This window comes from Anarrhichthys ocellatus, unplaced genomic scaffold (assembly GCF_004355925.1).
Source record: "Anarrhichthys ocellatus isolate YVR2014 unplaced genomic scaffold, GSC_Weel_1.0 scaffold9, whole genome shotgun sequence".
Classification (NCBI taxonomy): Eukaryota; Metazoa; Chordata; class Actinopteri; order Perciformes; family Anarhichadidae; genus Anarrhichthys; species Anarrhichthys ocellatus.
The window spans coordinates 9,283,930-9,302,110 of record NW_022280039.1 but is presented as its reverse complement, the minus strand read 5'-3'; the positions used below and the strand labels follow the sequence as shown (position 1 = coordinate 9,302,110).

The window sequence follows — 18,181 nt, the reverse complement described above, 5'->3', positions numbered from 1 at the left end:
CTGACCGGGTTCATTAATACGTAGAGAGGAAGGGGAGGAGGTGGACGGCTCTTCTTCTATGATGCGCTGAGCGCTGCTGTTTCATTTCACCACCGCCTCCGAGCAGCTCACTCCTCCCTCTTCCTTTAGGGTTTAGGCGTTATCTCTAAATTTCGATGAAAAGTGCCAACATTTTCGATTATCCTTTTGTACCCGCAGCCTCGCCGAGAAGACCACTCCACCGAGCCGCGAAGAGAGAAGTTTGAAACCCGCCCAGCTGCTGCTCAGGAGAAACGCCGGATCCGAGGTCTCACGATCCTACACACCGCTATCTTTTAGTTAAATTTTGTATTTTTTTGGGGGAGGTTATCATCGACTTCAGTGAAGTTTTATTAGTAAAAAATCTTCCCTGAGAGGACCGCTCATCCGCCCGGCATCATGACTCGGAGATCCTGTGCCATTTACGCCACCGGGATCGTGTGCGCTCACCTCCTGATAGTGGGGATCGCCCTGGTCGTGGCTCAAGTCTTCCAAACAATGATCCACAGCCGGTTAAAAAAGGTGAGTTGTAGTCTCTCTCTTATTTTATGATTTTTTTAAAAGGTAACGGCTTTCAATGCTTTCTCCTCCTTTCACACTTCTTCCATCTGTCACACTTCAGGGGTTTGAATATTGAAGCATGTCATTCTGCAGTGGTCAATCATGCGCATTCAGCATCTCACAGTATAGGCTACACACAGGGTCACAAGATCTATCCGGTGTATACATTGTCTTAATTCTTTTACTGTTTACATGAGAAGTTATTCGTGTTTTTGCTGCATTCTGCAGCTGCAGCTCGGCACCATGAACCCAGAGCCTTCCCCCCCCCCCCCTTTCATGAATCCGCATGATACGAGTCTGCAGCGTGCAAGTCCCATTGCCTTATTGTGCAGCTTCTGGGGGTTTTGTTCAAGATTGCATTAAGGCATGATGATTAATCGGCAGTAAACGCTACACGCAGACCTTTAAAAAAAATAAAAAGAAGCTTTCGCTTTAGGTAGAAATCCCATGGAACTCCCACACGGGAATGATGATTGTTTGACTCTCAGAGGTGAGTTTATCATGACCTTACCCCCATTTTACGGTGTTTATTTTATTTTGATCTCCTCTCACATTCTTACCCGGATCGTCACCGTTTTATATGATCTGGCAAGACATCACGGGATTCAATTAGCCTTTTAATGAATGGAAGGGAGTCTGGAGAAATGAGAAATAAATGCACGATATGCTCTTTCTGCTGGCAGACAGTCGCGTTTTAGTGAACCTGCCCAGTGCTGTGCGCATGACCTGGTGACACGGTTCTGTTAATACAGGCGTGATATTCTTCATGGTGGACCACTAATCGGAGCAGGGTTACCGGTGGTGGTAGTAGTAGTAGTAGTAGTAGTAGTAGTAGTAGTAGTAGTAGTAGTAGTAGAAATCTCAGCCAGCGGGGACACGGTGGGTAAGGGGGGGTCTGAAGGAAAGGGGGAAGGGAGTCTTGGTCAGTCCCTGGCTGATCTGTAAAAGTTTGACATGGTGTGTAGAGGAGGATGAGAGGCAGACATCCAGCCTTCTGTCCCACTTGTATACACCAGACAAACCTGCATTAATTTGACTGACATGTCCTTTGTAATGTATGTATGCAATATGTTATTTGTATTGTTTTTTTAACAGCAGACACTGTACACTGTATGTATGTTTCCAAGACAAATCTCCTTCGGGACAATAAAGTCTATCTTGTCTTATCTTTGCATTTCCTAACTGAGACTATGAAATGATTGAGAATTAAGTGTGTTGCTTTCAAATCTGTATGTAACAGAAATCCCCCACAAACCCTGCTGATTTTAAAAAGCAATTTAGTGCCATTACTGGTCTATATTTGATACTTCTCAAATCAGTCGGCGCTAGTTCAGCCCATTCCCAGTCTTGAGACAAATTGTGTTGGTCAGTGAAACACCACACAGGATTCATTAACATTCATATTGATATTTTGGAGTAAAGTTGTTACACCGGCGTTATTTTTTTACTTGAGCGGGCTTAAACATGTACGTAGAAGTGTGGTGTGACTCGTGGACTTGTGCAGTGGCATGTCTACATATCTGGGGACTTGTGCCTTAGTTCAGGGGTGGTGGGGTGGGGTTGTTGGCAGCTGACACTCTATCCAACCCTGCAGACCCACTGCTGCTCTCTTCCCTTTTAGAATACCTCGCATTCCCCTTACTGACATGAAGCACTGTGCTGGATGCCCGGTGTTACTCCATAATCTGTCCGTTGAAATGCCTTCGCTTCGTCTTGCAGTCGCCCCCCCCCCCCCCCCCCCCCCCCCACCCCGCTTAAGAAGAAAAAAGCTCTTCAGAAAAGCTCGACTCACTATTTGTCCAAGTCCGGGACTCGCAAACAGCACCACCTGACACGGTTTCCCCCTCCTGTAGTTAAATTTCGGTCGGGGGCTCATTTGTGTCTCGTTCTGAATCACGGCAGCGACCCAGGGGACCCAAATTAAAGGAAGTTAGTCAAAGTTCATCAACGGGGGACATTATTCTGATGCGGCTGGCGATTACATGAAATGACAGCGTTGCTAATCCTCTTTAGCCACACAGTCTTTCCCATTGAATTAGTCTGGCCGGGACATACTGAACTGACTCCAAAAATCTACCTAATCTGATGTCTGAATGTGGCTCTCTGTAATAATGATGTCGCCGAGTTGTTTGGTACAAGCTGCCTCCAGGACACAATCTCTGTGTGTCTGAGCTGGGTGTGGAGTGAGGCAGCGGTAAATCCATGCGAGGAATTTGACAGACTCCGTGGCCTCGGGGGAATGATTTCTGCCTGAGAGCCACCTTGTTGTCCCTTGTTGTTGTTGTTCCAGCCTCGGCCTATCCCGAGTTGTTCTGCTCAGAAACTATACACCCACTCATGCCCCTCCCCTCAGCCCTATTTGGGAGTGGAGACTTTTCAAGGTAGTATGACTGATTAAAGTGTTCAAGAACAAGGTAATGCTGGTGAAACGCAGGAGGTTACTTATGAGAAGGATTTCATGCGTTTTCCTTTTTTACCGTTTTGTTTTGTTCCCGTGCTGTTCAGAGCCGGATCTTGTCCCACCACACGTATGTAGGCTGTGCCTGAAGTCGTTTGGCTGAGAGCCGGTTCACTTTGTTTAGTTTGAGTCCCTCATCCAGCCTTTCCACTGGTGAATGAACAACACCGTATTTTGATTGCACCAACAAACCCCTCCACTTTGTCCCTCACTTGTTTTTCTGTTTGTAATAGATCAAGGTTTTTTTGTTTTTTTTCTTCTGGAGATAAATGATGTTCACATAGCTGTAATGAAGGCCTTCTGAAAGACCTTTGTTCAAGGTGGGCAAACACAGGGCGTCATGCAGGCTGCAGTCACACGTAATGCTGCAGGGGGAAAGCCAGACCAGCTTTAGAAGTCTCACTTTGCACTTTGTTTCTCAAACACGTTATGTAAATATTGCTGCTTTAGCAGATTGTTTCATACAAGTCATGTAGGCTGCCCGTGATGGTCATGTGATTCTGTTGCATTACCTGGTTTCACTTCAGCTCTTAATTAAGATGCAGAAGCCATGATCCTGAAGACTCGGGAGAATCCATTCTGCTTAAATACCTCAAGTTCCATATTTTGGAGGGAATGACGCAGCAACGGAAACCTAACTGTGATGATTTCTTGGGTTGAATCTGGGTTTGTGCAATCTGTAATTCTTGGTTGTTAAGAATAAAAAGAAATGCATGCAATGACGACTACAGACTCATAAAAGTGCTGATTATGGCACACCCTTCTACAGCTGCAACTTAGTTCATTCATTCAAACAGCAAATCCTCTTCAAAATGAGGATTTTCTGCTTTTCTGTCAGCCAAATTTGCCTTTTTTTTTTCCCCCCTCTCAAAGTAGATATTTTGGTTGAACCCTTCTGAGATCTAACTTGAGTAGTTTTGTAAAGTAGCAAAGGGGAGATGATGCAACAAATCCCCTGCAAACAATTCTATAGAGCAAAAACAAGTTTGAAGTTGAAACCCAAACAGGAAGTGCCGGCCACACCTTACACTATATTTTCTCAACAGCAACCGTTTGCAGAAGACAATGTATAGCCTCCTTCAAGAGCGCCTCGCTGGTCTCCGGACAGAGAAGGTTTTCAGGAACTCACCATGAAAAAACACGAGAGGAAGTGGGTCACTTATCCTTTCCCATGTTTAAAAATACACCTCAAGAAAAGAATAGAAATAGCTTGCTCATTCCCCTCTGTAACAAACACCTTCAGTCAACATACTGGAAGCTGCTGTTGCACTGAAAGTGGGCTGTTTTACTCTACAGCTGAATGATGCAGTCAACGGTTTCGGTTGCTCTTGTTCAGACAGGTTACTTACGACTGAAACTTGTTTTTGTTTTTTTTCTCTCCACATGATCACAGCCAAAACGTCTGTGAGACCACTCGGGAGTGAAGCCATCTCCTACTTTTTGTGCTTGCTTCGGCCTCTCCTGACATCCAGCATGTTAGTTTGATGGCGGACGCTGCAGAGAAGCCATGTTTTTGTTATTGCAACATGTTGCTGTTATTGTGTCTGATGATGAATAGTAGCCCACAGTCACAGACTCTTGCCTAGGCTTGCTGAGGTCAGAATCTGAATGCAGTATTTGCTCAAATTTTCTGCCGATCCAGACTTTTTTTTTTTTTTTTTTGTTGCAGCTATGGAGGGCTTTTCTCTGCCTCCCTCTGGGTTTTTGGTGTTTTTGACCCGGCATCAGTTCCTTGCAGAACAGTGCCATGTGTGCTCTCAGATGGCTCTCATTCAGAACAGTGAAGAGCTTTGAAAGTTCCCAAATGTGCTTAAAACATTGTTCAACCAAAGTGTACAATTTGAGTACCAATGCTTGCTGAACTCATTATCCCAACACTGTTTGTGCTGTTTCTCAATCTGAATGCATTTTCTTTTTCTTCTTTATTTCTTTGTCAATAGGAAATTACTTTGACAGAGAAGAGCCAAATGTTTGAAGCATGGAAGAATCCACCTCCACCTGTTTACATGGAGTATTATTTCTTCAATGTGACCAATGCAGAGGTGTTCTTGGCAGGCGGGAAGGCAGCTGTTAAACAGATCGGACCATATACTTACAGGTAGGTTTGATACGAAGATCTGTCGCCGTAAATGTGTGTAATATATAGTGACGGAAACTCACTCCCCACCCTTGTTCCCAAAAGTCCTGTTTAAGGAAAGATATCTTGCATCTGGGTTCATCTGCAAAACAAAAGACTTCTGGACTAACTGACTTTTTCACACCAGGGAGTACCGGCCGCGGGAGAACGTCACTTTCCTGGAAAACGGCACCAAGCTTTACGCCCTGAACCCCAAAACCTTTGTGTTTGTGCCGGAGAAGTCAGCCGGTAACCCCGAGGTCGACATCGTCAGGACTGTGAACATCCCCTTCGTGGTAAGACGCCGTGTCTGGACAGGATAATGTGTGTTATTATGACACGCAGCAGCCAGTAATCATGTCCCTTAGATTTGACTTTAAGTCATTTGATTGGCATGTCTATTTTTGTTTTACACACGTTATTCCGTAACGCACTCCAAGCCATTGTCCTCTTAGTTGTATTGTGACATTTTGATGTGTTGAACATACAAACTTAAGTCATATCGGGCAAAGACGAACAGGCCTAATGAACTCTAATGCAGCATTGACCGTGAGATTTTCCTCAAGTATTGCAAACGACCCGAGCCAATCTTTCCGTTCCCTGACTTGTTTCTTCGTCCTTAGGCGATCATGAGCGAGCTGAACTCGTACTCCTTCTTCCTGCGAACTTTGGTTTCCATGTACATAAGGAGCCTGGGCGTCGAGGTGTTCATGTCCCGCACTGTCCACGAGGTTCTGTGGGGCTTCAAAGACCCTCTTCTAACAAAGGTCCACGCTATGAAGCCCGAAGTGGACGAATATTTTGGGCTGATGTGGAAGGTACGTTTTACTCACTTTCATGAATATATATATGAATATATATTTAGAGGCACGCTTGATGTTATTTTAGTTCAAAAGTCTTAAGAAAGCGTGTTTCATGCTGGTTGTCGGTGGTTACTAAAACAACAGACGAGCCTGTGGCCACGTAAGAGAAGTGAGATTGGCCACATGCTGATGGAAGATGATTGTACTTCCTGTTAGTCTGCAGATCGACGTACTCCATGACAGCAGCAGCCTTGTGATCCTGAGCACAGCATTTATTTATTTTTTTACACAGTGCTATAGGTCGATTTATGGATCGCTTGATCAGCAGAAAATTAACTATTTTATGATTTCTTCTTTTTTTTTTTTTCCAAGCAAAGATTCACAGCTTCTCAAATGTGAGAGTTAGATGCTTTTATTTTTCATTTATGATATAAAAGTGAATATCTCTGGGGTTTGGACTGTAAAACAAGTAATTTAAAGACATCAAACAGTGGAAAGTAGAAGTAGAAAATTTGAATTTTTTTCAGTATGTGATTAATCGATTATTGTCGACAATAATTGGCAGATTAATCGACTAAAATATGTTTTGTTTAAGTGTTCTTCCATTGGTTACTAATGCCTTACTGTGTCTGGTGATAATACACTAAGGGGCATGCTAAGGGTAGCGAATACAAGCAGTATTTATTTCTCAACTCCCAATGTTTCCGACTCTCCGCCGTATCCTGAGCACTTGTCCGTCACAGCAGCTTTCTCTGACCCTCGTCTTGTTTTCTGCAGAAAAACGGCACCCATGAAGGAGAGTTTGTGTTCCACACCGGTGAGGAGAACTACATGGATTATGGCAAGATCGACACGTGGAACGGCATGAGGTAAATACTCATGTCAGGCAGATTTTTATATTTTCCTGTTTCCTGCTTTCCTCGATGATAGGAAATACTCCCTCTTGTTAGCGCATGCCTCCCACATCCTCCAACTCATGATATTCACATATAGTAGTTAAACAGCCTGAAAGTCTAAAGGAGAAAGCCTTGATGATTTCTTTGGCGTGAAAGAAGAAAAAACAAACGTATTGGATAAATGTACACCCCTTTCAGCAGTAAGGTAAAAGAGAAATCACTCTTTGTAACTGCAGAGTAATGATTCAATCAACGGAAAACGAATCGGCAAGTATTTTGTGGGGTCCCAACTTGCTGACACTGTTTTCTTGGTTAAATCTTGAATGATGCAGTGCATTTTATAATCTTGTAGTGAAGTAAAACGTACATTTCCTCTGAATTGTGGGTTGATTTAGAAGTATACAATACACGTAGGCCAGTAGAGGCTCTTCAAAAGTACAGTACTTGGGTGTAGCTGCAAGTAAATACATTTACTAATGTCACCGGTTTTCTTCTCGATCAATAGGGAGATGTCATGGTGGTCTTCAAATCAGAGCAACATGATCAACGGTACGGACGGCGCGGTCTTCCACCCTCTGATAAACAGGAACGAGCTGCTGTACATCTTCGCTGCGGATCTCTGCAGGTATGCAGATGCCGCTTACGGGGTCATAGATTTGTTTACAGTCAAAGCATCTCGGCCGGGGTGAGGTCCAGAACGCCCTGGAAATTGCAGCGACTGAGTCATACACAATATGCTTACTAAGCCACTGATAAGGACCTGAGTTGTGCTTATTACGACCTGATAAGGCTGTCAATGAACTCAAAACACACGTGGGAAAGTCAAGAGTATGTCGACATACTTGGGAGGCTTTAAGGAATGGTTGTACAGGAGGTGGTCCCTCTTGTACATGACACATTTACTTTTAAAGGACCATAACTGCTGTTTCCTTTTTCCTGATTGCTCTTAATTTAGACATCTGGACAACACTTAGTCCGTAGTTCTTACTTTATGATCACTGAGCTGTTTTTCTTTTTCTTTCTTAGGTCTATCCATCTAGCCTATGTGAAAGATGTGGAGGTGAAAGGCATCCAGGCGTACCGCTTCGCCCCCCCTAATGACGTACTCATGAACCCCATAGAAAACCCCACTAACGCGGGCTTCTGCGTGCCGGCTGGAGACTGTCTCGGCACCGGGCTGCTTAAAGTCAGCGTTTGTCGAGAAGGTAAGGGACTGCCCTGTTTCTCCCCCTCAGTAGCCAGAGAGTCTGACCCAGTTACCCAGTTACCCAGTCCCCCCTCCACCCCTCCTTTTTCTACACCCCCCCCCCCCCCAAAAAATGTCTTTTCAGTCCACAGCCCCGTCCCCTGCCTGGTATCTGACATTCCCAGTGTTTGAACCTGATTTTCACTCAGTACACGGTTCAATGATTAACTGTGCTGTCTGTGTGTGGAGGCCATTGAAGTATTTTATGGTGGTCATTGAGTGGAGTGCGACTACTCTGATAAGGCTTGACACATGGGGACGGACAGAGTATTATCACTACAGATATGCTACTGTAACCTCACGCTGTTTGTAAAATTACCAGACAGTTTATTTTTTTGGGGTAATTTTGTTCAAACATATACAGTCCTAGTGGGAGAAAACACTTATGTTTTAGCACATGCATCAATACATATAACTGATAGGCTGCCTGTATCAGCTTCTCTGATTCATACGAGGCAAAGGCGTCTGATTGGGAGGATTTTTGTGATGCTTCTATGAGAGCCAATCACAACCAAGCCCTGTTGTCATGTCATGTGCAAAGTGATGTCATTCTGAAACTGCCCGTGTGGTTAAAGAATCGGATCATCTGTCTTTTCTATATGATCTATCATCCGCTTCTACATACTGTATATGGAACCGTTTTTTTTTTTTTTTTTTAAATCCCTGCTTTTATTTTTGTGTAAAACATCCGCTGTAACAGTTTAGTACAAAATATAAAAAGATGACGTTGCTTTTTGGTGACAGAATTGTGTCGGTTTTAGCAGCAGCAGTATTCTTCAGGCTGAATCCAGTATAGTTTTAACGTGTTTAAATTTGACTTCTTTTAGGCCACAAAATAATAACTAAATAACGTTTTCAGCATATATCCCCCTGAATTTACATTTTTTGCAATGTGGAGAAACAGGGTTAAGTTTAGGCATTTAGACCTTTTTGTATTTGGGAATGTAACTTTAAATAAAGGACAATTGAGCAGTTAAATGATTAAATAAAATGTAAAAAAATCCAAATATATCAAAGGCAGAAAACGGTGTGTTTAGTGCTGCAGGGTCACTCCTGTTTTTATTGTCCGCTCATCATTATTTAGGGTAAAACACAGGCTCTGACTATCTGCTGCACCTTTACAAAATATGATCTTTTATCTTATCGTTTCTCTCATCTGTTTTCAGCCCTTGTTGTTTAGAGTCATCTCAGGATTCGAACACTAATTAACTCGTGTTTGTCTCACTTGTTTCCTTCAAGGTGCTCCCATCGTGGTGTCTTTCCCCCACTTTTATCAAGCAGACCCGAAGTACATCAACGCCGTTGAAGGGCTCAGCCCCAACAAGGAGGAACACGAGACCTACCTCGACCTGCAACCGGTACGACTACTGTTTAATTTCCCAACAGGTTGGAGCCATGCGGACGAGTCTGTGTTGAACCTTGCGCAGCTGGTTAATGACCACCTTTTATGTAAATCACAAAAGTTGTTTTGAATCCTCGTGATAGCTCTGCATGTATATCCGGTTTGGTTCACATAGAGATAACACGAATCAGTTGTTGATCGGTTTAACAATTAAAAAGCCAAATGATGTGTATTACAGCTTATCTGCTTGACATTTCATTCGTACATAGAAATCAGTACAGTTATAACAGTAAAAACAACAAAATACACTGAGGAGGGGGAAAAAAATGAAATGGGCAACAAATACTTGAGATAATCTCACCCTGTAAATCTATCAATATGTGAGGATTCCATGAAAGAAAAGGTTCCTGGGCTGTTCTGAGACGTCTTTCTATCGCTTTGTTTCAGACCACAGGGGTTCCCATTCGTGCCTGCAAGAGAGCTCAGCTCAATATCATCCTGAAAAGAGTCCAAGGCTTCCCGTAAGTTAAACTTTGTCGAACTCTGACCCATTTAGCTGTTGCCACACTCGTGTCCTCATTTCAGCCACATGTTGAGCCAGATGTTCTCCCTGACTTCCCTGTCTGTCTCTCTCTTTCGCTCTCTCTCTCTTTCTTTCTGCTCTTACAGCAAAACCAAGTTCATCAACGAGACCATTTTCCCCATCATGTTCGTCAATGAGGTGGGGATTTCATTCAGTACAATCTGTGAACGAACCCTGTTCTCATAAACCCCGTAAGTGGATCACAAATCAATAATCATCTCTCTCGAATCTAGACGGCGACTGTTGACGATCAGTCCGCCTCCCAGATGAGGACGATGCTCCTAATTGTGACTCTTGTGTCAAACTTCCCTTTGCTCATCGTGGGCATGGGCATCATCTTGCTGCTGGTGCTCGTCGTCTTGTTCTGCCGAAACCGCCAGAAGAAGGTAGGAACTTTGCCCCCGTTTGTTGCCGTGTGCTGAGCTGTAGTATTAATCCAAACGGTTACCCTGGTGGGTGCCAGCCACTGACATTAGCTCACATTGTAAATGAGTCTGATAATAGATAGTGGGGGAAATGATTCGCAGTAAATGCTACAGTTTTTTTGAGTGGGATTTTGCATGGTTAAGAAGTTTCCTCACTGAGCTGCTGCAGGTTTAACCCCGAGTTTTGTGCACGTTAACTAACACACATGCATGTATTCGGCTAAGCAAAGCCAGCATGGATCCGTTGCTTATTTGTTTTCCTTGCTGAACATTTTCTAACAGTCGATGCATCTTTTGTGTTCAGGATCTCAGTTCCCTGCTGGTCATTGTAGCTATGAGCTAGCTCAGCACTATTCAGTAGCAATTGAATTAGACTAGGCCTGAGAGTAATGTGCAGCACATGCTCACCTCTCTTATCTCTCGCAGTTTAGGACTGTTGATTTGAACCCTGACCGTCACCGTCCTCGGATTACTCTAGTTAAGGTCATTCACTGTCCAAAGAGTCGCCTGCACTTTTTGAGTTGGATGAGAAGATTGATACCATGTTAAATATTCGCCAGGAGACAGTTGGCTTAGTGTAGATTAAACTGGAAACAATGGAAAACCTGAAAATGTGTTGAAGTTGTTCTTATTGAACGAACAAAACATAAGTTGTTCAGGACTGAGCTGTACAGGTGCTGATAGGTGGCTGTTGTTACCTTTGCACAGAGCCAGGCTAGCTGTTTCCAGTGTGTAAAGTAAACTTAGCTAACCGGCTGTAGCTTAATATTTAGCGTGCAGACATGAGCGGTATCAATCTCCTCTTCTAAATCTCGTTAAAGGAAGTATTTCCAAAAAATGTCAAGACTATGCATAGTAGCGTGCATTGCCGTTTTAGAACATTAGCTTAGCATTGAGAGGATGTTAAAAACGTGCATAATTGCAATGTGAAGTGTTGTATTAACAATGTTCTAATTTTAATTTTCTGTAACCCCCCTTTTTTCTTTTTCTGTTTTTAGAATGAAGTAAAACGTATTGATTTTACTGAAGCTTTTCATTCTTTTACTGTAAGTCTTAATTTTTGCCTTGTTTGCTATTCTCCTTTCTTAATTTGTTACACATCATCTCTGATTATCATTTTTATTTAACTTTATGGGACATGACTTTCCTTTTTGAGTTCTCGCCTCAGTGTAATTTCTTTACTTTTGAAGTAAATGTTTTGTTGTGGTGGTGGTGGTTGTGAATACTTAGATAAACGTGGTTTACTGTGAACATTTCACTCAAAACATTTATTCACATTTGAACGTCAGCGTTGAGTATTGAAGAATATTTGGGCGTCTTGCCACTTCGGTGGTTTGCACTGACACCTTTTCTTCTCCTGTTCAGACGGTGAAAGACGACACGGCCTACACTCAGGTCAGCGACAAACCCGACGAGCCGTCAGAAACGCCAGCAAGCCAGCCAACAAGGAACGGCTCCTACATTGCCATGTCTCCAGTGGAGGCCCAGAAGTGTTGATCGAGGATCCCCTCCCCAAGTGTGGAGCTCAGGAAGGGGGCTGAGGGAGCAGCACAGGGGTGTTACATTACCATGGATGGGGGTTTGCTTACACAGCGGGCAAATTTTTACTTATTTTGAGGGGGGGAATAGGGAAAGGGGTGGGACACAAACCCCAGTAGATGTTTAGACAACAAAGACATTGCGCCTCTCACTGAGCCCTCTTATGACTGTCTGTCCTCCTCTACTCTACCTGCTGAGCATGGCCCTCGCTGCCTGCCCTACTGCAAAACTCCCACACTCTCATTCCTCTTTTCCATCCTGGTCGGCCTTAAGGGACTCTGGGCGCAGCCGGCCAGGACAAGCCTTTTTTCCGTAATTCTTCTGAGGGAACACGTAGCGTAGGTGTCGCTGTCGCACACGGATGCATGATCCGCCGAGCAGACTCTGCCGACTGATACTGCTCAAGGAGTGTTTTAGTATTCACCTCAACAACGGTGGGTGTTGTTACCGACGTATTCCGGCTCCTTGCCTCTGCATCAGTGGGGAAAATTCAAGCCAACAGATTTTTCTTAGGACAAAACTCTGAGCTCCTTTGCTCAGAGGATAACATGGTTTTGCTAATATAATCAGAACTTGGCATATCCTTTTTGTAACAAAAAAAAAAAAGGCAGAGGAAAAAACACTGAGCCAAACTATTTATAGCATTTATGCCTTTTTTTGTTTTTCCTAAGGTGAATAATTGCACCCACACACACACACACACACAGCACTTCCAGTATCTGTTAGTGAACGTGTGTGTGCACCTTTATCTGACACTTAGTGTCCTGTTTTGATGGAAAATGGGAAACTATTTGTCTTGATGCAGGCACAGTGTAGTGAAACTTGGAATCATTGTGATTTTTGATCCCCTCTCTCAACCTCTTCAGAACACTAGCTAAAACAATATTCCGCAGCATTTCCAAGTTCATCATTAGTGAAGGTGAAATTAATAAGGGTTGCCACCAGTAGCTTGATAAAGTTGTACCTTTTTTTTTGGCTTCATCACACATTCAAAAAAAGAACCCACAGAACTTACAAGGGAGACTTGAACCTGCTTTCTGCCTTATGATGGTTCAGCGTGTTCTTTATGTTCATACATTGTTCAAATAAGCTGGAAATCTCTTCTGTCATTATTGTATATATGTAAAAGGGGACATGTTGAGATGCCTCTGACCAAATCCAGCAAGCAGTCCTTCTAGGTGTGCTGAAAGACACTAACTTTGCTCTGGTGTCGACCGCTCCTGCACGTCTACACTGTTACTTATTAGAGAAAGCACAATTTGGACTGCTAAAACCAGTCCTCACACAAGACTACCAGGTTTTTATTTTGTCCTACTTTGATATATATTTACAGCCGATTTGTCAAAAACACTGTCAAAGTGCCGTGAATATAAACAAAAAAAAAAAAGTGGACTCATTGGGCGTTTTGAGGGAGCCCTGTGCACCACTCGCCGCTGTGCAGTCATTCAGTTTGCCAAGGAGCTGTAGGCATTCAGGCAAAACGCAGCACACAGCACTTGAATCACTGTTTGTCTTATGTTTCATGTCTTCTCGTTTTTCTGTCCGCCACACTTGTCTCGTTACGTCAAACCCTGCGGTAGTCGCTAATGGGAAGTGAATTTAAGGCCATAATACTGTCGACGTGGAAAATTCCCCGCACTTTGCCTGGAAATTGTGCCCTGTGTATTTTCGTTTTTTTTTTTTTTTTTTTCTTTTTTTTTTTTTGTCCCGTTCATTTCGGTGCAGGTGGTCCATATGTTCAATACATCTCAATGATTTGTTAGTATTGGTTATGAAGGATGCTGATGTAAATGAACACACATCCATGCCTCTGTTACTTGCTTTTCAGCAGATGGAGTGTCTTCTTTTGATATACTTTTGTATTTTGTTATTGCTGCTAAAACAAATACCATAACCTATGGACTTGTATTTGTACATACGTGTACATTCTCTTTCAGGTTGATCCGCAGAGGCTTTTTCTTTAAGGCTTTCTGTGTTGCCAACCCCTTTTGACACCTGAGCACAAGATACAAAGCCCAAAGCTTGCTGCCATTTAATGGAATTAGCAGTTACAGTTATTACTAGCAACACTTTTTGTAAAATGTATCTCACTTAACACACTCATTCCTCTTATTAGCAGATCGTGACCATATCACATGTATTGTTGGAGTTCATTATAGGCGTAGTAAACTTAACGGTTCGCTGGAGGTGCCCAAAAAGCGAGCCGCTTCGTCTAAGATCGGTGTCAGAAGTCTTATTCCGGGATTAATAACACTGGTGGAGAAGTTGAAAGTATTCCTTTAAGGTTAAATCAATTCACTAAATGCCTTTTTTATTCCATCTACAGGCAAGCAACCGCCGCCTTGTGCAAACTCACAGTCCATCGTTATCCACCTTTTTAAAGACTTGAACCGTAGAGCCCTTAATCCCGAGAGTCGTGTGTGTGTGTGTTTTGCTGCTCGTGCAGCGTCTGTTTAAACACACACCTGAGCCATCCACTGTCTGACTTCTACACCGACCTTTGAGTCCAATCCTTCGAGCCCATTGGCTCATCCCTGCTTGACCAAAGATAACCTAATAGATCTGCCCCAGCACCGTGTTTACTCTCCTCTGTGATAACGGTTGTACCACAAAACCACCGCTCACCTAATTATTTCTTTTTTTCCTTCTTTTTTTTTTATCGTGCCACCTCTTACGTGAAGTATTTGCAGCACTGATGTGTGAGCATTAACGTGCGTCTATGTGCCTTTTGGCAAGAAGAAAGATGAAATTTCACAAGTTGGATTGATGGGTATTGCTTTTTTTTTTTTTGTCAACCAGTAAAAGAGCAAACAAAACGAATCGGTGCTCTTTGTGAGCAGATCTCAGTATTATGTAAGACGAAGCAATACAGAGTTGTGTAAAATGTAAGGGGCCACACAATATTTATGTATCTTTTGTTTTTTCCCTTAAATTTGATAGTTGTGTAGAAGTATTTACTTTTTCTGTAGCTTGATTTAGTTTTATTTTTTTTTTGTGGTTCTAATAAATATTTCATTATTGATCAGTTCATTTTTTTTCCACACTAAAAATACAAAAAGGTGTAAAAAGATGGACCAGTATGTGACACTTGGAGCTGTCAGGAGACGTGTGTGTGTGTGTGTGTGTGTGTGTGTGTGTGTGTGTGTGTGTGTGTGTGTGTGTGTGTGTGTGTGTGTGTGTGTGTGTGTGTGTGTGTGTGTGTGTGTGTGTGTGTGTGTGTGTAAATTTGTGGAGCCGATTGCACCATTTCTGTCAAACTGGAGTGATTTTTACTGGAAGGCTGATTATCTTGATGACTGAGTAAAGTGACGAGTTGATGCTGTGTAGACGTATCTAGATGAATGAAGCCCTACTTCAGGGATGAGCACTAGTGCCGTGCCATACCATCCTTTATTATTCTTTTCCTTAATTTGCTCTTTGGTGTAACAACCGCGTCTGCCCATTTCAATGTTCTGAAGTCACTAACGGATGTTTCCTGTTGAGATATACTAATTTGTTTTGCTGCTGAAAATGACAATCCTTGTCATGTGAGGTGCAAAATGAATGAGTAATATCCATTCTTAGTTTTGATAATTTACACTGCACAGATGTTTCTACAGTGCTTTTGTAAACATTTATAGTGTATTTGCAAAAAAATAAAGTTGCAGTCAAGTGCAAAATTCACACAGTTGTCTGTCTTTTGATTAACTGTCGGAGAGAAATATGAATGGAGTTCGTGGAACTATAACTGTTCATCCAGAGGAGTCGGATGACTGATGAATACACCCTGGAAAATAAACTTCATGAAATTGTAAAACTGGACCGGAAAATTGAAAATAAAATTCAACACACATAAATTCAGATGATTTTCAAAGTATAATGTTTCAAAGCTACAAATCCAATAGTTTTTTTTAAGGAATATTTAGATATTTGAGGAAATTGATACCACTCCAATCAAAATGAAGCTATAGCTTTTTAGCTTAACTTAGCATAGTATAAAAGAAGGAAATAGACCATCACAATACCCGCCATGAAACCACAACGTGACAAATTTACACTTCAATTTTTGTACGGATTAACAAACTGATTTTTTTTTTTTTTTAATTAGTGAGCATTAGAGAAGCCAGGCTTGCTGTTTCCTCTTGTTCCCAGTCTTTATGCTAAGCTAAATGAACCAGCTGCTCTCGATAGCTACACCACTGTACAAACATGAGTGGTGACTGACTCTGACGGTAAACAATTGAGCATATTTTCCCAAAATGTGGATCCACTGCTTTAAAATTCAATGTTATGTATTCACAAGTGCTTAAATGTCACATTTAGTTAATCAGTTGCATATAAAATCCAGATTTTCATGTAATTTTCTTCCTTCCATAAATAACAAGTCACTGTGACTTGCATTTTCTGCATGTTTTTGCTTTTATTTAAGTCTAATTAAATGCAATCTTGACATGTTTTTTGTGGAAGAAATTCCCTTTATAAACATTCAGGCCAAAGTTGTTTGATAACGTTTATTTCTTTTTCCCTTGAATAACTGGACAAGCACACAGAGATTAGAGAGCAAGGACTTATTCTAGACTCACTTTTGTGCATAAACATGCAACACATTCAGGTGAAAACCCTTCTCTTATGCGCAGTAACGAGATATCTTTGTGACTCTTCCCACTCTTTTCAAACCCTTCACAGGTTTGACTCAAGCTCAGGCAGGTTCTTAGGGAGAACGTTTGTGGCACGCATCTCAAGCTGCAACAGATACACACTGTTAATTGTGTAGCTGCAGCTGTATTCAAACTTGTGGCCTCGGGGGAAGTTACGTTCTGAACTCGTTTGAGAACTCGAATCATTTGCTGCCCTTGATATTATCGTTTCAGGGTCTGCGGGCATCACATGCACTCTCTCCTTCAGTCTTTCCATTAGGTGAACAGTATTTACTGCTTTTGGGACCGGATCGACCTTCAGTGGAGTCGACGCTCTTGCTGGCTGACGCTTCACTGCGACTCTTCTCTGCTGATTGAAGTGAAGTGCTTTCTTGTACCCTCTGGAGTCTAGGTTCATTTTTGTCTTTAGCATCTTTTGAACTGTCCTCATCCCACATGAATAGTATCTTTTCTTTGCAGATTAAACTCAGCTATGAGTCTGACTCAGCATTTTGTCAACTTTACTCATTGTTAAGCTGCTAGGAACCCAAAAGACAATAAAAGATAACATAGGGGCCCATTGAACATTTTAGATATATGTGAAAAGAACAGTTTGTGGTCGAAATAAATATTGTTCCGCTTTTTATACACAATGCAGTACGAAATCCCAATAATACATTCTATTTATATGTAAACCGGAAAAACAGTGGAGCGAGTAAGTGTTGAGTCTTAATTAAAAAAATAAAATAATTATTTGTGATGGTGTCAAACCAGGGGAACAGATGACCATTTCAACTTTGAAGCTTCACCCCTGCAGGCCGGTCGACGTGACATAAATAGTTGTAGACATTATGTAAGGCACTGTCATGTGGTAACGGCTTTGTTTTGCTGATCAAGAAATTTGTTAATCATAAGTATTTCCTGAGTTATTTGGGTTAAATTATAGCCAAAATACAGTAGACACAGAGTTCAGTAGGTATATTTCTTAGGAATAATTTACAAATAATTGCTTGAAGCCCACAAACACATGTGCGACATATAAAAATAAACTGGCAATTGGAGCTGAAGATGGTCATATAATGTACTTTTGATGTTAACTGAGGAGACATTTATAAGCAAATGATATTATATTAGGGTTGAAATGGTGAAGACAAATGGTATAAACCTTCAAAACTGACAAAACCTCATACCAACACATGGAGCTCCACAATTTAATATAATATAAATACTAACAGTCACAGACTAATTATAAAGATGGCGCCATGCCAGCGGCAGCCTGATGCAGCAGCTCCCCTCTGTGTGTTTTAATTTTAGTCTTTTTTCACTCTTTCGCATTTTTTAATACTTAATATTTTTGGTTACTCTGTTACTTTGCTTCTTGGTGTGTCTTGCTGCTGTAACATACAAATTTCCCCCTGGGGATGAATAAAGTACATATCTATCTATCTATCTATCTAATTACTCCTTTTCAGACCTGTGGAGCACTTTAATGTTACTTAAAAGTGCAGTTAGGCCTTCAGCGGAGGCCTAATCTATCACAGCGAGTGCTTTTAGACGCTACAGTTGATTGAGAATCTT

At 42.0% G+C, this 18,181-nt stretch overlaps 1 protein-coding gene across 2 annotated transcripts; it reads left to right on the top strand.

Moving 5' to 3' along the window:
- On the top strand, window positions 1-15,650 carry scarb2a (scavenger receptor class B, member 2a). 2 transcript variants are annotated; one of them, XM_031849430.1, is made up of 13 exons: window positions 3-540; window positions 4,978-5,135; window positions 5,302-5,449; window positions 5,777-5,971; window positions 6,734-6,825; window positions 7,358-7,477; window positions 7,879-8,057; window positions 9,338-9,456; window positions 9,888-9,961; window positions 10,110-10,161; window positions 10,257-10,409; window positions 11,447-11,494; window positions 11,814-15,650. In XM_031849430.1, the coding sequence occupies exons 1-13, from the start codon at window positions 418-420 to the stop codon at window positions 11,943-11,945; spliced, it is 1,593 nt and encodes a 530-aa protein (XP_031705290.1). In that variant the 5' UTR covers window positions 3-417; the 3' UTR covers window positions 11,946-15,650. The 2 variants fall into 2 exon arrangements, with proteins under 2 accessions (XP_031705291.1, XP_031705290.1); XM_031849431.1 differs by lacking the exon at window positions 11,447-11,494 and having other exon boundaries at window positions 1-540.
- The last annotated feature ends 2,531 nt before the right edge of the window (window positions 15,651-18,181 follow it).